Source organism: Hydra vulgaris, chromosome 05 (assembly GCF_038396675.1).
Source record: "Hydra vulgaris chromosome 05, alternate assembly HydraT2T_AEP".
NCBI lineage: Eukaryota > Metazoa > Cnidaria > Hydrozoa > Anthoathecata > Hydridae > Hydra > Hydra vulgaris.
In genome coordinates this window covers 18,545,915-18,562,500 of record NC_088924.1, presented here as the reverse complement: position 1 = coordinate 18,562,500, position 16,586 = coordinate 18,545,915, and the positions used below count along the sequence as shown (strand labels likewise).

General features: G+C 27.1%; 1 protein-coding gene across 2 annotated transcripts in view; it reads right to left on the bottom strand.

The window, feature by feature from the left end:
• LOC136080655 (nuclear transcription factor Y subunit beta-like) overlaps positions 1-16,245 on the bottom strand; it is a 55,214-nt gene extending 38,969 nt beyond the window's left edge. For both annotated transcript variants that reach the window (XM_065797585.1, XM_065797586.1), the window contains exons 1-2: positions 16,107-16,245; positions 14,614-14,869 (exon numbers count right to left, since the gene is read on the bottom strand). In XM_065797585.1, coding sequence (XP_065653657.1) covers positions 14,614-14,869; positions 16,107-16,165 — 315 coding nt within the window. In that variant the 5' untranslated portion in view covers positions 16,166-16,245. The remainder of the gene's footprint in view (positions 1-14,613; positions 14,870-16,106) is intronic.
• Between the last annotated feature and the right edge of the window lie 341 nt (positions 16,246-16,586).

Below are 16,586 nucleotides of genomic sequence, written 5' to 3'. Positions count from 1 at the left end.
AAGGTATGGTTGGTTGTCCTCTTTTTGATCTGGTCTTTATAGTAGATAGGGGCAAAAATAAAGGGGGCAGTAACTTTTTAGAGACCTTCATTATGGTTCAAATAAAGGTCTCTAAATTAATTTAGATATTTAGATACTTAATATCTAAATATCTAAATAAATTTCAAAATGAAACCATTATTTCTTTAAATTTTATTTCATTATAGGTAATCAGTGGTCTGTATGTGGTCTGAACACCTCCTCCCCCACTCTCTAAGGTAAGGGGAGGGGGAAGGGGGTTTGGGGTGGCACCAATCAAAGGGGGAAGAGGGGCAACCATATCTACATAATGCACATAACAATATGTAAAAATCAGGAAAATCAGAGATGCCGCCCCAAAGGCAATTGGTTGAATTATAATGATTAGACCCATATATATACATATATAAATATATATAAACACATATGTATATGTGTGTTTGTATATATATATATATATATATATATATATATATATATATATATATATATATATATATATATACATACATATATATATATATATATATATATATATATATATATATATATATATATATATATATATATATATATATATATATATATATATACACATACATATATATATATATATATATATATATATATATATATATATATATATATATATATATATATATATATATATATATATATATATATATATATATATATATATTAGGGTGTCCCAAAAATATATCATAAATCGAATTTTAATGTGCGGAATACTACATTTAGCATAATTTTATCCATAAAGAAAAACAAAAAAAAAATTAAGTTTTTAGCTCAAGCGGAAGGTTATTAAGGTGAATTCACTTTTAATTTATTAAGTAAAACTTGACTTAATAATAACTTCATATTATTCGAATTACAATTGTTACCTAAGCAAACAAAAAAATTGCTGCGTGTTAAACAAACAAATATGCTTGTCGTAAACTTTTAAAGTAAATTTTTTTACAAAATAAATCATCAATTTTAAGGAGAAATTTGTTTTAAATGCAACAAAATGAACAGCAAATAATTTTTATAATGCAGGCGCATGCGCAGATACAGCATTTTTTAACGTTTGAATTTAATTTTCAGACATAGAACAAACTCCAAACATATATGTTTATACTTATGTTAAATAAGGATGCTTTGCAAAAAATTACAATGATTGGATCCTGAGAACAAAAAGCCCTAAAGTTTTAGCTACAACTGTTCTAAACGTAAGAGCAACAAGGTGATACAAATTTTTTTTACTATTCTCAACTAAATCTATATTCGTCGATAAAATTTAAAATTGACACAAAAATCTTTTAACGTTCGAAAACTATGAGATATAAAAGTTTGACCTTTTCAACATCAAAAAATCACTTTTTTCAAACATCAAAAAATAATATAACATAATGTAAAATAACATAAACCAATATTATTAATACAAATAATATTTAACTAAATAACTTTTAAATCTTTCTTTGTAGCGTTCTTTGAAACCATTTTACGGCTCTTCTGAACTACCTAAATTACAAATACATAAATTTATAAAAAGTACTACATATACATTAACAACCATTATTATTAATAACAACTAAAAATCGCATTTATATTTCGTATTATTGAAGAAAATACCTGTAGAGTATCCTGAAACCTGTCTTAACTGTGTGTTCTCTCTATGAAATCTTGAATTAACTTAATGTGGCGTTCTGCACGGTCATTAACAACTGCAAGTGCTCTTACACACTTTGAAAAGTAAGTAAAAGACTGGGAAACTTCCTCATTTTCACATGCATCAATGCCTTTTTCTTTCCATAGCAGAATTTCCTTCTTGGAGATCTCCAATAGCAAGAACAAAAGGTAGGACTGGTCATTGACAAAGTCTTCTAATTTTGATGTAGGAATAATTTCAACCTTAGTTTCAGGTCTCTTTTTAATCAGACCTTTTAATTCCAGAATATCATAAGAAAGCAGTTTGTTTAACATGTTGGTCTTAACTTCGGTTTTCAGATCCTTATCAGCAAGAGCAAAAATGACTTGTTGCGGAGACAGATACCAAGTGTGACGCTTAAGACTTAGGTAAAGAACCTTTCCTATTGCTGCAAATTCTTTAAACTTGTCTACTGTTTGTAACTGAAAAGCAATATCGAACGCCATTAAATCATTTGAAGGTGCTTGAGAAGCATTAGGGCTTTTAAGAAAGAAGAGTCCATGAAAAAATACTATGTAGTTGGTTGCGACTTTCAGATGATTTATTGTATTTTTTCCAACTGTTTCGGAATCAGCAGGGTGGTACTTTTGAGTCATCTGAATAACCAGTAAATATATACAGTCAGCCATAAACCTTGCTTCATGATGAGCTCCAAGCTGTTTAAATGAAAAGTTCGATAACTCAGCTCCTAGAAAAAATGCCATAAGCTCATAAAGATACTTGTAATCACCTCTCTGAAAAGTATTCTTATGAAGAGCTGTAATACAAAACTCTTTAGTATCCAAGGCAAGTTTGAACAGTAATGAGCCGGGCCTGAAAGCATCTTGAGACCAGTCAAACTTTACAATTCTCTCAAGTTTGTTTACATCTTCGTAAATCTGCAGCCATAGTTTTTGGAGAATTACATAAAGTTTTTTGCTGGGACTACTTGTAGGACCAAATATTTCTTTCATCACATGAGCCACGTGTCTTTCATAAATGTGATGTCTGCACATTAACCAGAGAACCGGTCTTTTAAGGGCATAGGAAATAATAATACTTACAGCACCTTTATTTTTACCAGTGTTACTGGATGTTGTGTCAGAACACAATCCAATAATCTGATTCGACATTTCATAGTATTCAAGCATTGTTTGAATTGCAATGGCTTGATCACTTCCCTTGGAGCTTTCGATTTTTAAGATGCCAAGAAGAAAGTCTAGTGGACCAGACTCTGGTGAAGATGTGCTGATAGCAATTCTATCCTCATATTTAGAAATTCCTTTTTCCTAATCGTATCTTTTCAAAATCTTGGTATCGAAATGTACCACAACTTTTAAACCTCTTATTTTATCAATGTTTTCCTCTCTAATTATCTGTGCCTCAGACTCCACAACATTGTGAGTTTTCCTGTTTAGAGTTGATCTTAATATCGAGATATTATCAATATTAACTCCACCAGCCTTGTAAAAAGAAGACAAAAGACACATACCCGGCCTGACTCCAATTCCAAACCTGGTCATAATTGGAATCCAATTGTTAATAATATTTTCCATACTTAACTGAAGGCAAACTTTGATGTCACTCTGAAACCTTTTCTATTTTTTCTGGACTTTAGCTGGAGGTAAATATAGTTCGTCGCACTCAGTTTGATTGTCACTATCTGTGCTTGAAAAGTCACTTTCCAAATAGCTAATCTCCTTTTTCTTGTTTTTATCTCTATGTCTTTGGATTTTTTCAGACATCTTAATTATTTTTTCTTGTGCCCTGTGAGCATTTTCACAAAATTTATTGTCCATGTTCCCGAATTTGACCATATCCCCTCTCAGACAAAGCCTCAAGAATTTTATGTCTTCCTTCTTAGCCTCATCATCCCTATTTTTATCACTTTTTATTAAATCAAATATGTTTGTTTTATTAATAGAGAAGAGAGCACTGCTCTCTTTCAAAAAGTGTTCACCTTCTTTTTGTAGCTACCCTCTGGTAGTTCGAGTGTTTTTAGCATTTTTAAAGTGTGGTATTCCTTGACTTTTTTGGTGATTCTGGTCTTGATAGTTTGCTCTGTCACAATGAAAACATCATTAAACCCAGCCTGCTCCCATAAATTGACAAGCTCTCTCAGAATACAGACACCAGTAATTATCTGCTTAGTATTCTCTCTGCACACTCCATCAGCAAACCTGGAGCATCTTAAATACGTCTTCCCGGAAGCAACTGGACAACCAATTTTGATGTTGATCTGTGTGATGCTAAAAAGTTAAAAAAAAAAAAAAAGCATTAAAAAGTTAACATTAAACGTGTAAAAAATGTAATGCTTTTGTTAATTACTTTCAGATTTACCTTATGCTTTTTTCGAGATTAAGCCAGTAATACGTTTTGAGCATTTCTCCATTTGTTGGAAGTCTATTAGGGGCAAAACTCTGTAAAGGAAACCCTAGCAAATAAAATTGTCTCCTCTTCCTTGTAGCTTTTGATGCATCATCAATATCTGTTCTCAGTGAATTAACGTGATAATATATGTTTAGAGACATTTTCTAAAATTTATTTTATTTAAGAAATCCTCATTAGACACATTTGTAGTATACAACTAAAGATTATAGTATATTCTATAATATATACAAAAAATAATGAAAAAATAGTGAAACTGGTAAATAAGTTTTATATAGAAGTTCAAACCTGTGTTTTAGACGAATTTCTTGGTTGATTTCAACTTGATTTCAACTTTAATTATATAGTGGCTTGAGTTAAACTTACGCATCATTAGTTTTTATTGTTTATAAAACACGCATCATTTATTTTTATTGTTGGCCATGCTTTTGTCGAAACAAATAAAAATTGACTCGGATAAAAATCAATTTTAATGAATTCACCTAAATAACCTTCCGCTTGAGCTAAAAACTTAATTTTTTTTTTGTTTTTCTTTATGGATAAAATTATGCTAAATGTAGTATTCCGCACATTAAAATTCGATTTATGATATATTTTTGGGACACCCTAATATATATATATATATATATATATATATATATATATATATATATATATATATATATATATATATATATATATATATATACAAACACACATATACATATGTATTTATATATGTATCATGAAACACAGTGTCAAATGGAAAAAAATTTAGTTAAGTGATTTTCTACTAATATATAATTGCTCTGTTCTTTTAAGAACATTGAGCACTCTATTGTGTAGAATACTTTTTAAAGTTGTTTAAATATATATATATATATATATATATATATATATATATATATATATATATATATATATATATATATATATATATATATATATATATATATATATATATACATATATATATATATATATATATATATATATATATATATATATATATATATATATATATATATATATATATATATATATATATATATATATATATATATATAGATAGATATATATAGATATATATATAAAGAGAGAGAGAGAGAGAGAGAGAAACTTTGTTAAGTTATTTTAGCCCTGGTTAGTAACGCCTGCTAATTTGACTGTCTAAACAGATCAGGTTTGACAAAAGGCCATACCATAAGTCGTATGATGTAAAACTGATAAATAACAGCATCCAATCTGATTTTAAGTATTTCCAAAGTAAAAATAGACAAAGCTTATAATAGAAAATTAGTCAAATTTGACTGAACAATATAGTAAAAATTTTATTCACTACTCAAGATATCCAAAGCTTCAAATTAATTAAAAGGATCCTAAAATGCGGAGACAAGTTGTGTTTATATTAAAGAGAATGATAAAAAAAAATGTTTGGCCAGAACTTTTTTTAAAGTAAAACAAAATAATAAAGGTATACCAAGAAAAACAAACTTGCTTTACTTGAAGCTTGTTGTCTCGATGTTAGCCAGTTTTAAAAATATAATAAAAGTCTTTAAAATATACACTGCAATCTACAGATTTTATAATTTATTCAAGCGTATTTCCAAAGAACTTTAATAATTCTAAAGAGTTATAGTAAATGACGCCTTTATAGAATGAATCAATATTATTTGTTTTTGTTTATTCGTTTTTTAAAATAAGTGTTTATTATCAATCATATGACTTTCCTATAAACTTTATAGGAAGCTAAACAAAAGAATGTTTTTTTATAAAGAGCGAAAACCAAATAAAATTTAAAATTTTTATGTTAAAGTATAAATGTAATAAATATTCACTTAAATATAATAAATATTCAAAAAAGACGTTGATCACCTTATTATATATTCTGAATCTTTTTTTCTTGTTATGTAAATAATGAGAACTTTTTTTCTAGTTTATATAAGCCATTTATTACTATGACATTTTTGTTTTCATACCAAAATGACATTTTACAAAATCTTTTTTACAAAATCTTTTTTACAAAATTTATTTGAGATATTTGTGGAATTCTTTAATTTTTAGTTAAAAAATATTTATAGATTTTGCACTTAACAAATTTAACAGATAGCTTTTTATTAATTAAAGCAATTATTAATGTTTTATGGCAATAATTCAAGACAGATGGCAATTAAAATTGTCAATGTGTTGCAGAGCACATTAAAAATATATTATATTTAATATTTCCCAATTTATGTTGTATTTGGCAAGTATTTTACATTAAAACCTGTCTCTTAAAATTACAAACCAAAAAAATACCATAATTGACAATAAACAGTTTTTCATTAAACGATCTCAATTTTAAAATTGACTCGATAATGCAACACTTTTTTGCAATCTTGACTAATAATTTTTCAATTTAAAAATTAAAATAACCAATACATGTTATACAGAACAAATTTCATTATATATATTCTTGCATGATTAAATAGGAATTTCAAGAATATTTGTACCCAATGAAAAGTTTAGCAAACGAATGTTATTAATTAAGCTTTCATAAGTTTAACTCTTTTGCTACCAGCCTTTTTAACAAAAATCTTTACACTGTGACCGCACATTTGCTTGAATAAAATAACATTGACAACTAATTAAAATTCGAATAGTAAATCTCTTTAAAAGCATAACAAACTATACATCAATAGAAAGCTAAACAAATGAACTTTTTAATCAAATAAGTTTTCAATACGGATCATTAAACAATAAGAAATGTAAAGTGCTTAAAACCTTTGTTTTTATAAATAGTAACTAAAATATTAAGTCCAAAATAAAACTCATTTAATGTGTAAAAGAATGTTTTTCTTCAAAAGATATTTGTAATTGCTTAGCTAAACACTTATACAGTTCTACAAATTTACAGCGTTAACAAGTTAAATTTTACAGCGTTAACGTTACTTTATTTTAGAACTTAACTTGAAGAAGTTTTTTTTATCAAGGATTATTCAAGATTTTTTAACTTTGTCAACTTTTTATAATAACACAATATGGCTCTTATTTGTTCTTGATTATGTAGAGAATTAATTAAACCTTAAAAACAAACAAATTAAATACCTAGAGTGAAAATTTATGTACAAAACAAGATAAATTGTGAAGCATACTCAAAAGCTGATGCCAGCAGCTCGGAGTCAAAATTTGAAAAAATCAAAAGCCGCTGCACAGTGGGCCAATAGGTGGACAAAATGGGAAAAATTTTAGTTGTCTAATCTTGAAAACCTATTTAATTTTAGTATCTACATATATTAGGAGAAATCTATTGATAATTTATTTACATTAAATCCCTTAGTTACCAGGACTCTAAGCATTTGAATATTGAGATAAAATAAAAAAAATAAAAAATTATAAATAAGTAATTAACGGTGACATCAACGTTGTGTTATATTTCAATTACATCTACGTTTTTGAAACAAAAAATTAGTACATGTTATTCTAGAGTATTTAGAGATAAGAAAAACCAATGTGTGAAATAAATTTGTCATAGCATGTTATCTCAGTTATACTTTGAAAATCACAGATTAAAAAAAAAAATTTCTTAAGAAACTTATTTTTTGCCGCACAATAACTAATAATTACCACAATTTGCCATGTGTTGTCTTATATTTATTTGAGCTATATGATGCTTCAATCGAGTTTTAATTGATTGCTCGTCCCCTTAAATCCCCGTTCAGATTTTATGTATGTTTTAACTTGGTTGCTATGGTACTAAATTTTGCATAGCAACAACTCATTTTTACATTAACGTTGTTTTAACAGTATTTTACTTGCGCTAAATACACAATATTGGGGGTATGTATTAAAATGAGATTCAGAATTCTTATGAGGTTAACTTTTTTTGGTTACTATGGATACCTTACTTTGCATAACATAGCAACAACATATTTTCGGTAGTTGTTAGTAATTTAATTACTAATTAAATTACTGTCAGTGTTAGTAATTTAATTACTAACACTGACAGTAATTTAATTACTTTTAATTTTAATTACTAACACTTGTAGTAACTTAATTACTAACAAGTATTAGTAGTCCAGGCGGCATATATATTATAACATTTTACTTTTAAATACAAATTACTTGTTACAATAATTATTTAGATATGGTTTTGTTAAACTTAGACATTCATAATTTTCTCCAAAAAACCAATCTTAGTATTTCAAAACAAAATATTACTGAAGATATATTAAAATTTATTCAGCCAAAATTTGCTGATTTTAAAGACGTTGATTTTAGACATGCTGTTCAACGATTTGTTTACTTGTATAAAAAAAAGTGGAAATCTGCAAACTATACTGTGAAAAATTTTGAAAAGAAGTTTGTGAACTGGCTTAATGAATATTTAATTGTCAGAAAAAAAGACAATGAACCAACTGCAAGTAGACGTGGTCGAAAACCAGTTGCATTTGATAATAGTTCTAATAAAACTAAAAAACGGCGTGTATCTTGTTTAATTGAATCTCATTCATCCAATGAATTATTTTTTGCTGCTAATAAAAAATTGAGAGATGAATCTGTTGTTATTGCTGCCAAGAATGTTTTAAATATATCAAATACAGATAAAGCAACTAAATATTCAGCAGACGAAGCACTGGCTTTAATAATTGATGCAAGTCTGACAAAAGCTTCCTATCAATTGATTAGAAGCGGAGCCTTGGAGAAAGAATATAACATCTACCCCGCTTACAATGATGTCAGAGATGCAAAATTGAAATGTTATCCTGCAAACATAACAGTGGAGGACTATTCAGCTTCAGTTCCTTTAAAAGATTTAATGACTCATACTTTGCAAAGAATCTGTGCAGTTCAGGAACCTGTGCTAAGGCACTTGATATTGAACGACAAAGCAATAAAAACAATGACACTAACGTGTAAGGCTGGTTTTGATGGTGCTACTGGCCAAAGCATTTATAAACAAGTTTTATCAGAACCCGACATTGACAGAGATTTAAAGCGTGAAGAATCATTGTTTATTACTTGTCTTGTCCCATTGGATTTGACTGGATTTAACAACAGCAACGAAAAGGTGCCTATTTGGAGAAATCAAAAGTCGTCCTCCACAGCCTATTGTAGACCCATAAGATTTGCATACAAAATGGAATCCAAGGAATCTGTGATTGAAGAAGATCAGTACATTAAAAGTGAGATAGAAAGCTTGGGTATGATTTTATTAGAGGTTTGCGGATCTTCTATTGAAGTGAATTGTATTATTGAACTTACAATGATTGATGGGAAGGTTCAAACAATATTATCTGAAAAAAATAACTCATACCAATGCTGTTCAGTGTGTGGTGTCTCTCCAAAAAATATGAATAGTCTTGATATCCTTAATATAGATTATACTAACAGAGAGTTCAAATATGGTCTTTCCAGTCTTCATGCATGGATTCGATTTTTTGAGATGTTATTGCACATTGCATATAAAAAAGAAACAAGAAAGTGGCAAGCAAGATCTAAAGAACACAAAGAAAAGGAATCTGTAGCTAAACAAAAGATTCAGACTGATTTTATGAACAAAATGGGACTTGTTGTTGATTTTCCTAAAAGTGGTGGTTCTGGAACAAGTAATGATGGCAATACCTCAAGGCGTGCTTTTGCAGCATATGAACAAACAGCTGAAATTCTGGGTATTGACCAAAACCTTATATTCAGATTTTACATTATCTTGGTAACGCTCTCTTCAGGATATGAAATAGACTGCTTAAAGTTCAAGGATTATTGTTTTGACACTTTTAGACTATATGTGTCCCTTTATCCATGGTATTACATGGCTCAATCAGTTCACAAAGTATTGATACATGGACATGATATAATTAAAAGCCTTACATTACCCATTGGACTTATGTCAGAGGAAGCTCAAGAGACTAGAAATAAAGACTTTAAATCTTATTGCGAAAATTTCAGCCGAAAAACATCCAGAAAAGCAACAAATACTGATCTTATCAATAGACTCCTAGTTTCCAGTGATCCTGTTATTTCATCATTGCGTAAATCAACATCACACCAAACAAATCATAAAGCATTTCCTTCAGATGTTTTACAATTACTTAAACAATCTTCAAACGATATTATTGTTTTATAATTTTTTGATGTAATTTAAAATTGATAACGTTTTCTTGCACTATTTTTTGCTTTTATTATTCCTAAAACATTATTTACCTAAATACTCAATTTTTATTCAATATAGGTGGGTCAAAAATCCGATAAGATATTCAAATATCAATTTACCACTTTGTAACTAAGGAAAGTATCCGGTAACTAAGCAATATAAGTATCCATAACAACTAAATTTAAAAAACTATCACTTTTGTAAGAAGTGTGATCTCATATTGGTACTCATGCCAAATTTAGTGAATATAGCACTTATAAAATATCTGCAGATAACAAAAGTAGGTTGTTGCTAAGCAAAATAAAGGTATCCATAGCAACAAAATAAAAAAATATTACCTTCATAAAAAGCGCAGACATCATATTAGTACTCATACTAATTTTAGTGAATATAGCTCTAATATTAAATTAGTTATGAATTTTGTCCAGTAAAAGTGCATTCTGGCCCACTGTGCGCTGTCAGCATCTTGAAGTAGTATTAAATAATACAAAATAATTTTTTTAACAGAATCTTAGTAAGGATAATAATCATTTAATAATGATAAACATATAACACAAAAATAATTTATAGCAATAGACAAGTTTAAAATATCTGAAATATTTTATTGATATTTTTAATGTGAACTTCACGAAATTTAGAAAATAAAATAATTAAAGAAATTCTATAGTAATTTAAAATGAAAAAATTTTTTTTTACATAATAATAAGTAACTAAACAAATTCTTTAGTAATCTGCAATTAAAAAAAAAAATCTATAATTTGATAAAAAAGAAAATAACTTCTTATATCGTATATTATCTTATATTTCTTATCAAAATTCTACAATGATGTCATTTACTAAATTCTCTTCGGAATTGAATGCACTTGAATAAATTATAAAGTCTGTAGATTGCAGTGTATATTTTAAAAACTTTGAGGAACTGGCTAACATGAAGATGTCTTTGAGTAAAGCAGCAAAGTTTGTTTTTCTTGGTATACCTTTAATATTTTGTTTTACTTAAAAAAGTTCTGCCCAAACATTTTTTTTTTATCATTCTCTTTAATATGAACACAATTTATCTTGGCACTTTGGAATCCCTTTAAGGCATTTGTGTTGATATTGGCATTTTAAATCATGTGAATTTTTTGTTTAATAGATAAAACACCTTTAATTTAAGTCATTGACTTTGATAAAAAATGTAGAACTTTAAAAACTGTATTTCAAAATCAGATTTAGTTCTAGAGATATAAATTGTATCCTTTAACTAGGTAAATTTGATCTGCTTAGCAACATACATAGCAACAAGTTTTTAATGAGAATTTCTATCTATTTTGTTATATTGTTATCTATTAAACTTTTTAAACAATGGGTAAATCATGCAGATGATTATAGATATACCAGAAATTTGATAAATGATTTAACTTTCTCAGTAGCTGCTGCTATTAGTTTATTTACCCCTTAAAGATTTGATTCTAGTAGCCATGTGTTGCACAAATTTAAGATTGTCAATATCCTTCTTTCAAAATGGACTCCAAACTGTTGATCTATATTCCAAATGAAGGCGTACCAACAATTTATATAGTAACTTTAATGAAAATTCATATAAATAGCCGAAAGAGTTTTTGATCATGAATTAATATGATATTTCCTCTCTAGATTATTTAAAATGAAAATCCCAAGATCTTTTTCTATTGTTGTTTCTGTTAAAGCAGAATTGTTCAATTTAGGAAAACAAAACATCAACTGAAACGCCTTCTTCATACACTTGCGTGATTATATCTAATGCTTCCAACAGGTTTGTTATACAAATTTTGTTAACAAAACCATGTTGCTCTTTAGAAGTTAAACTGTTTTCAATGAGAAAATACTATCATACGATCTCTAATAAATCGCTCCATAATTTTACCAACGATTGATGTTAATGAAACCAGTCTATAATTTGTTGGATCTAGTTTATTGCCCTTTTTGAATAACAAAACAACATTAACACATGGTTATAACTTTGGAACAGTTCCTGTACTAAAAGATTTATGAAATATTATTGCTAAACAACTCGACAAAAATTCTGAACATTCCCATAAAACTTTTGGATGAACATTATCTGGACCTACATTTGTACATGTTTAAATTACTCAAATGTTTCTGAATAACAGAAATACTAAAATATGGATCAGGGTATTTTTTTAAAAGATTGTTGCCTAAAACATCTCTAAATCATCTTATATAAAAACAGATGCAAAAAAAACATTAAGAGTGTTTACTGTCTCTTAATTATCAGTTGTTATAATATAATACCTGTAGCTATACCTGTAATGTAGCTTAATTGCTTTAATAGAGCCTTTAAGTCTTGTTTTGTTATTTATATATGCATAGACACTTTTAGGATTGTTTTTTGAATTAAATGCCAAGTTCCTTTCAAAATTGCGAATACTTTTTTTGACAAGTTTTTTATATCTTTATTTAATTTTTTATACTTATTGACTTCTAAAAGATCTTTAAAACCTGAATTTCTGTTTCTAAACCAACTTTTTTGTTTTTCTTTACACATACTTTTAAGTTCACTTGTCATACACAGTGAGTTGCTTTAGTGTTGAAAAGAAATTTAGTGTTGGAATATATTTTTCACACCCTATTTCATATTTTCTAAGCCATTTTTTGTAATATTCATTAACACCAAGTCCTTTAAATTCTAGTACTCAGTTTATACTATTAAAATACAAATCTAACGCTTTATAGTTTCCCTTTTTTCATAAAAATTTTTTCTTCCTTATCGTTTGTTGTGATATTAATAAATAAGACGTATTTTTATACCCAAATCCAAATTTCAAAATATGATGACCACGATCAATGCCATCTAATGGTAAAAAATGCTCCATAATATAAACTCTGCTGCTATTATCAGTTAAAATGAGGTCAAAAATGTATTTATACCAAACTTTACTTGAAAACTAGGACAGATAACATTTTGGTGCAGGCAAAAGTCATGTAAAGACTCAATAAATGTACTTGCTGTTATGTCACTCTTATTTGTAATTTCACTTAAGCTTTCGTCATCCCACTTGATGTTTGCATAGTTAAAATCACTACAATTAAATTACCAGAGCATTTGTTATTTTGTTTGAGTACATATGCCAGCTTTAATCATTTTATAATGTCAACACACTTTTCATTATTACTAAGACCTGCCCGGTAAATACAACCACATAAGATTTTCTCTTTGCCAATTTTAATCAAACACCATACTTACTCAATATTTTCATTTATTAGAGATTGTTCATTTACTTCTTAAGATTAAATATTATCTTGTATATATATATATACATACTCCACCACCATGATTAAATTGACAATCCTTTCTAAACAGATTATAACCCGGAATATTAGTAGTAGACATTACTGACCACCAAGTCTTGCACACAAACATAACTTGAGCCTTAGATCTGGATATATCATCAATGAATTTGTCAAATTTATTATTTAAAGAGGTTGCATTTGTATACCAACCTGTTAAATAATCAATTTTTTTTGTTTTTAAACCTTTTTTAAGTTCTTGATTCATTTCATTTACCAGCAGTGTATTAGCACTCAAATCCAAATGCTTTGTTTATCCAAGTTTCTGTTAGCATCAGTTAAACCAGGGTTTGCATAAAACTTATTATTATTATATCATTAAACTTACGTTATGATTTTTTTATGAAGTCATTTCTTGTTTCTTTATTTCTTAACTTGACAATTACTGGTGCAATACCCTTTTTAGATTTTAATCTAAATACATGAATCAAATGATATCTATCTATCAATACTTCATCCAATAAATCTGAAACTTTACTTTCATCATCTTTCTTTATATCTGCGCCATCAGTTTTATTCAATTCTTCTAAACCAAAAATAATAATGTTCTTCTTTCTTTTATCAATTTCTTTACTTTCATTTGAAACTGTATTAATAATACCAATCTGAGATTGAGTTTTATTTACTTTTCTACCATTTACGATATTCCAAGCTTCATTCGGAGCAGGAACAATAACATTTACAACTTTGTTGTTCAAATCTTCATTATTTTGAGTTAAATCAGCAACTGTTATTACTATTTTTTTTTTATATACCAATCATGCCAAATGATACCAATTCATTACCAATCATGCCAAACTTGGAAAAAATGATCAACAGTTAAATATTGAAATATGATACCTTTACTTAAAACTTATAAAACTAAAAGATTTTATAGTTCCACAAAATTTTAATACTAAATTTTAATAGATTAATTAAAAATAAAAAATGTATTTCAAGTCTCATATCATTTTAAAACAACTAATTTTTGGTTAATTAACATAAAATAAATTTTAACCCAGGGTAAAAAATTTAATAAGAAAAATAATAGTAGTAACAGTAATTTTAGAAAACAAATTTTCCTAATAAAAATAATTACTTCATGTAAAGGCAATCCTCCACTAGTAAATGGCTGCACTGGCTGTCTTAAAAGAGTTTGTGCTTGAACATGTTGTTGCTGTATTTGTTGTTGCTGTGGATAATTTTGTTGTACTTTTTGATATTGCTGTTGCATTTGTGGATACTGTTGCATTTGTGATTGTGGAGCAGGTGATGGACAAGCTGACCCAAATTTTGGCATTTGGACAACTGGTGGTTCCCATTGTGTTTTTTTTGTAGAATGGTCAATGTAAAAACTAAAAATATAAAAGCGGTAATATTTTATAATACAAACAAATTATATCTAAAATATTTATCTCTTAAATTTTCATACAGCCCTTAATAAATTATACAACCTTGATTTTAATTGAGTTGAGCTTGAAGCAGCTATTATACTATTTTATACTGTATTATACTACTTTTTTTTGAACTTGGAACATGAAAATAAAAAAAATTAAAATTGTTTAAACTCTTTATTTATTGAATGAAAATTTAGAAGCTAAAAATACAATTTTACTTTATATTTTTGTTTAAAAATAAGTTGCTTTTTTTAGTTTGGATTGTATATCTAATTATAAGCTACTGACATTTTGAATAAAATTTTGGCAAATGTTAGAAAATGTTTGACAAATTTTGGAAAACAATGTAAGAAAGATTATGAACCAAGAAGAACAAAAACTTACATCAAAATAATTATAGATAAAAAAACATAGGCTGATTAAAATGTAAGAAATTTATTCAATTACAAAATTATATGTATACAATATGAACAATAATAACTCTAAATAATAATAATAATTTTTAAACAATATATATTTATTATGTATGATAATTTTTAAATAAACTTATAAATTATAACTTATATTTATAAATTACAAAAATAAATTTTTTGGAAGTATAGAAGTTATATTGAATGGATTGAAAACTGATAACTCAATCTAATAAATAATATTTATAAAATGGTGGAATGGAAAAAAACAATTGATAAGTTGTTTTATAAGTTTATTACTTAAAAGTAATAAACTTATAAAACAACTTAGTAATTTGGTGTGGCTTCTAATACATATAATAACATGTTAAATATGGACAGAGATTTATATAAAATAAATAAAATTATTGTATTAACATGATTGTTATTTTGCAATTATAAAAAAATTTAACATTATTTTTGTTATTTATTACAATATATAAGATAAAGGTACATATAAATAAAAGAAGAAAAATTAGAAGAGAAGGTATCGTTAAAATATAAAGAATAAAAAATTAAGTATAAAGAACACGGATAATCATCAGATTTTGTCACAGAGAACCGGTGTTGGATAAATTATAAATTTTTCCACAAAAGTTTTTAAGTTTATTTATTACTTTTTGTAATAATAAGGTATTTTTGTAATGAGGTATAATTTTTATAACAATAGTTAGATAGATTACATGAAAAATTGAAAGAATCCAAATATTATTATCAACAATTTAAAAAATGTAAAAAATGCTCACTAGCGTTTATAAGTTGGATCGTATCGTGCTTCCCACCCAGGAGGAAGCGAAACAGCCATTTTATTTTATATTCTCAGAATAGGATTTGTTTTTATTTACCTTTCCGATAAATTTCGGAAAGAAATGTCGAGGAATCGGCAAAACTTAGAATGCCACATTAAGGCCGTTTTACACAAGACGAAATAAATATTCGCGCAAAACGAATTTTATCGCGACGACGGAACGCCGTTTTGATTTCTACTGGTAAAAGATTACTACATATGTCCAACAATATCTGTGGAGTAGTCCAAGATCATCTGTTCACTTTTTTCCAAGATCATCTGTATTTTTCTTTTACTCTAATAACATCTGTCCAATATCATCTGAAAATTCAACGACTCCTAACAACATCTTTAGAAAGATACTACATAGATAACTACATCTGGTAATTTTTCTCCAAGTCTAATAACATCTGAAAGAATTTTCTCCAGATGTAGTTAC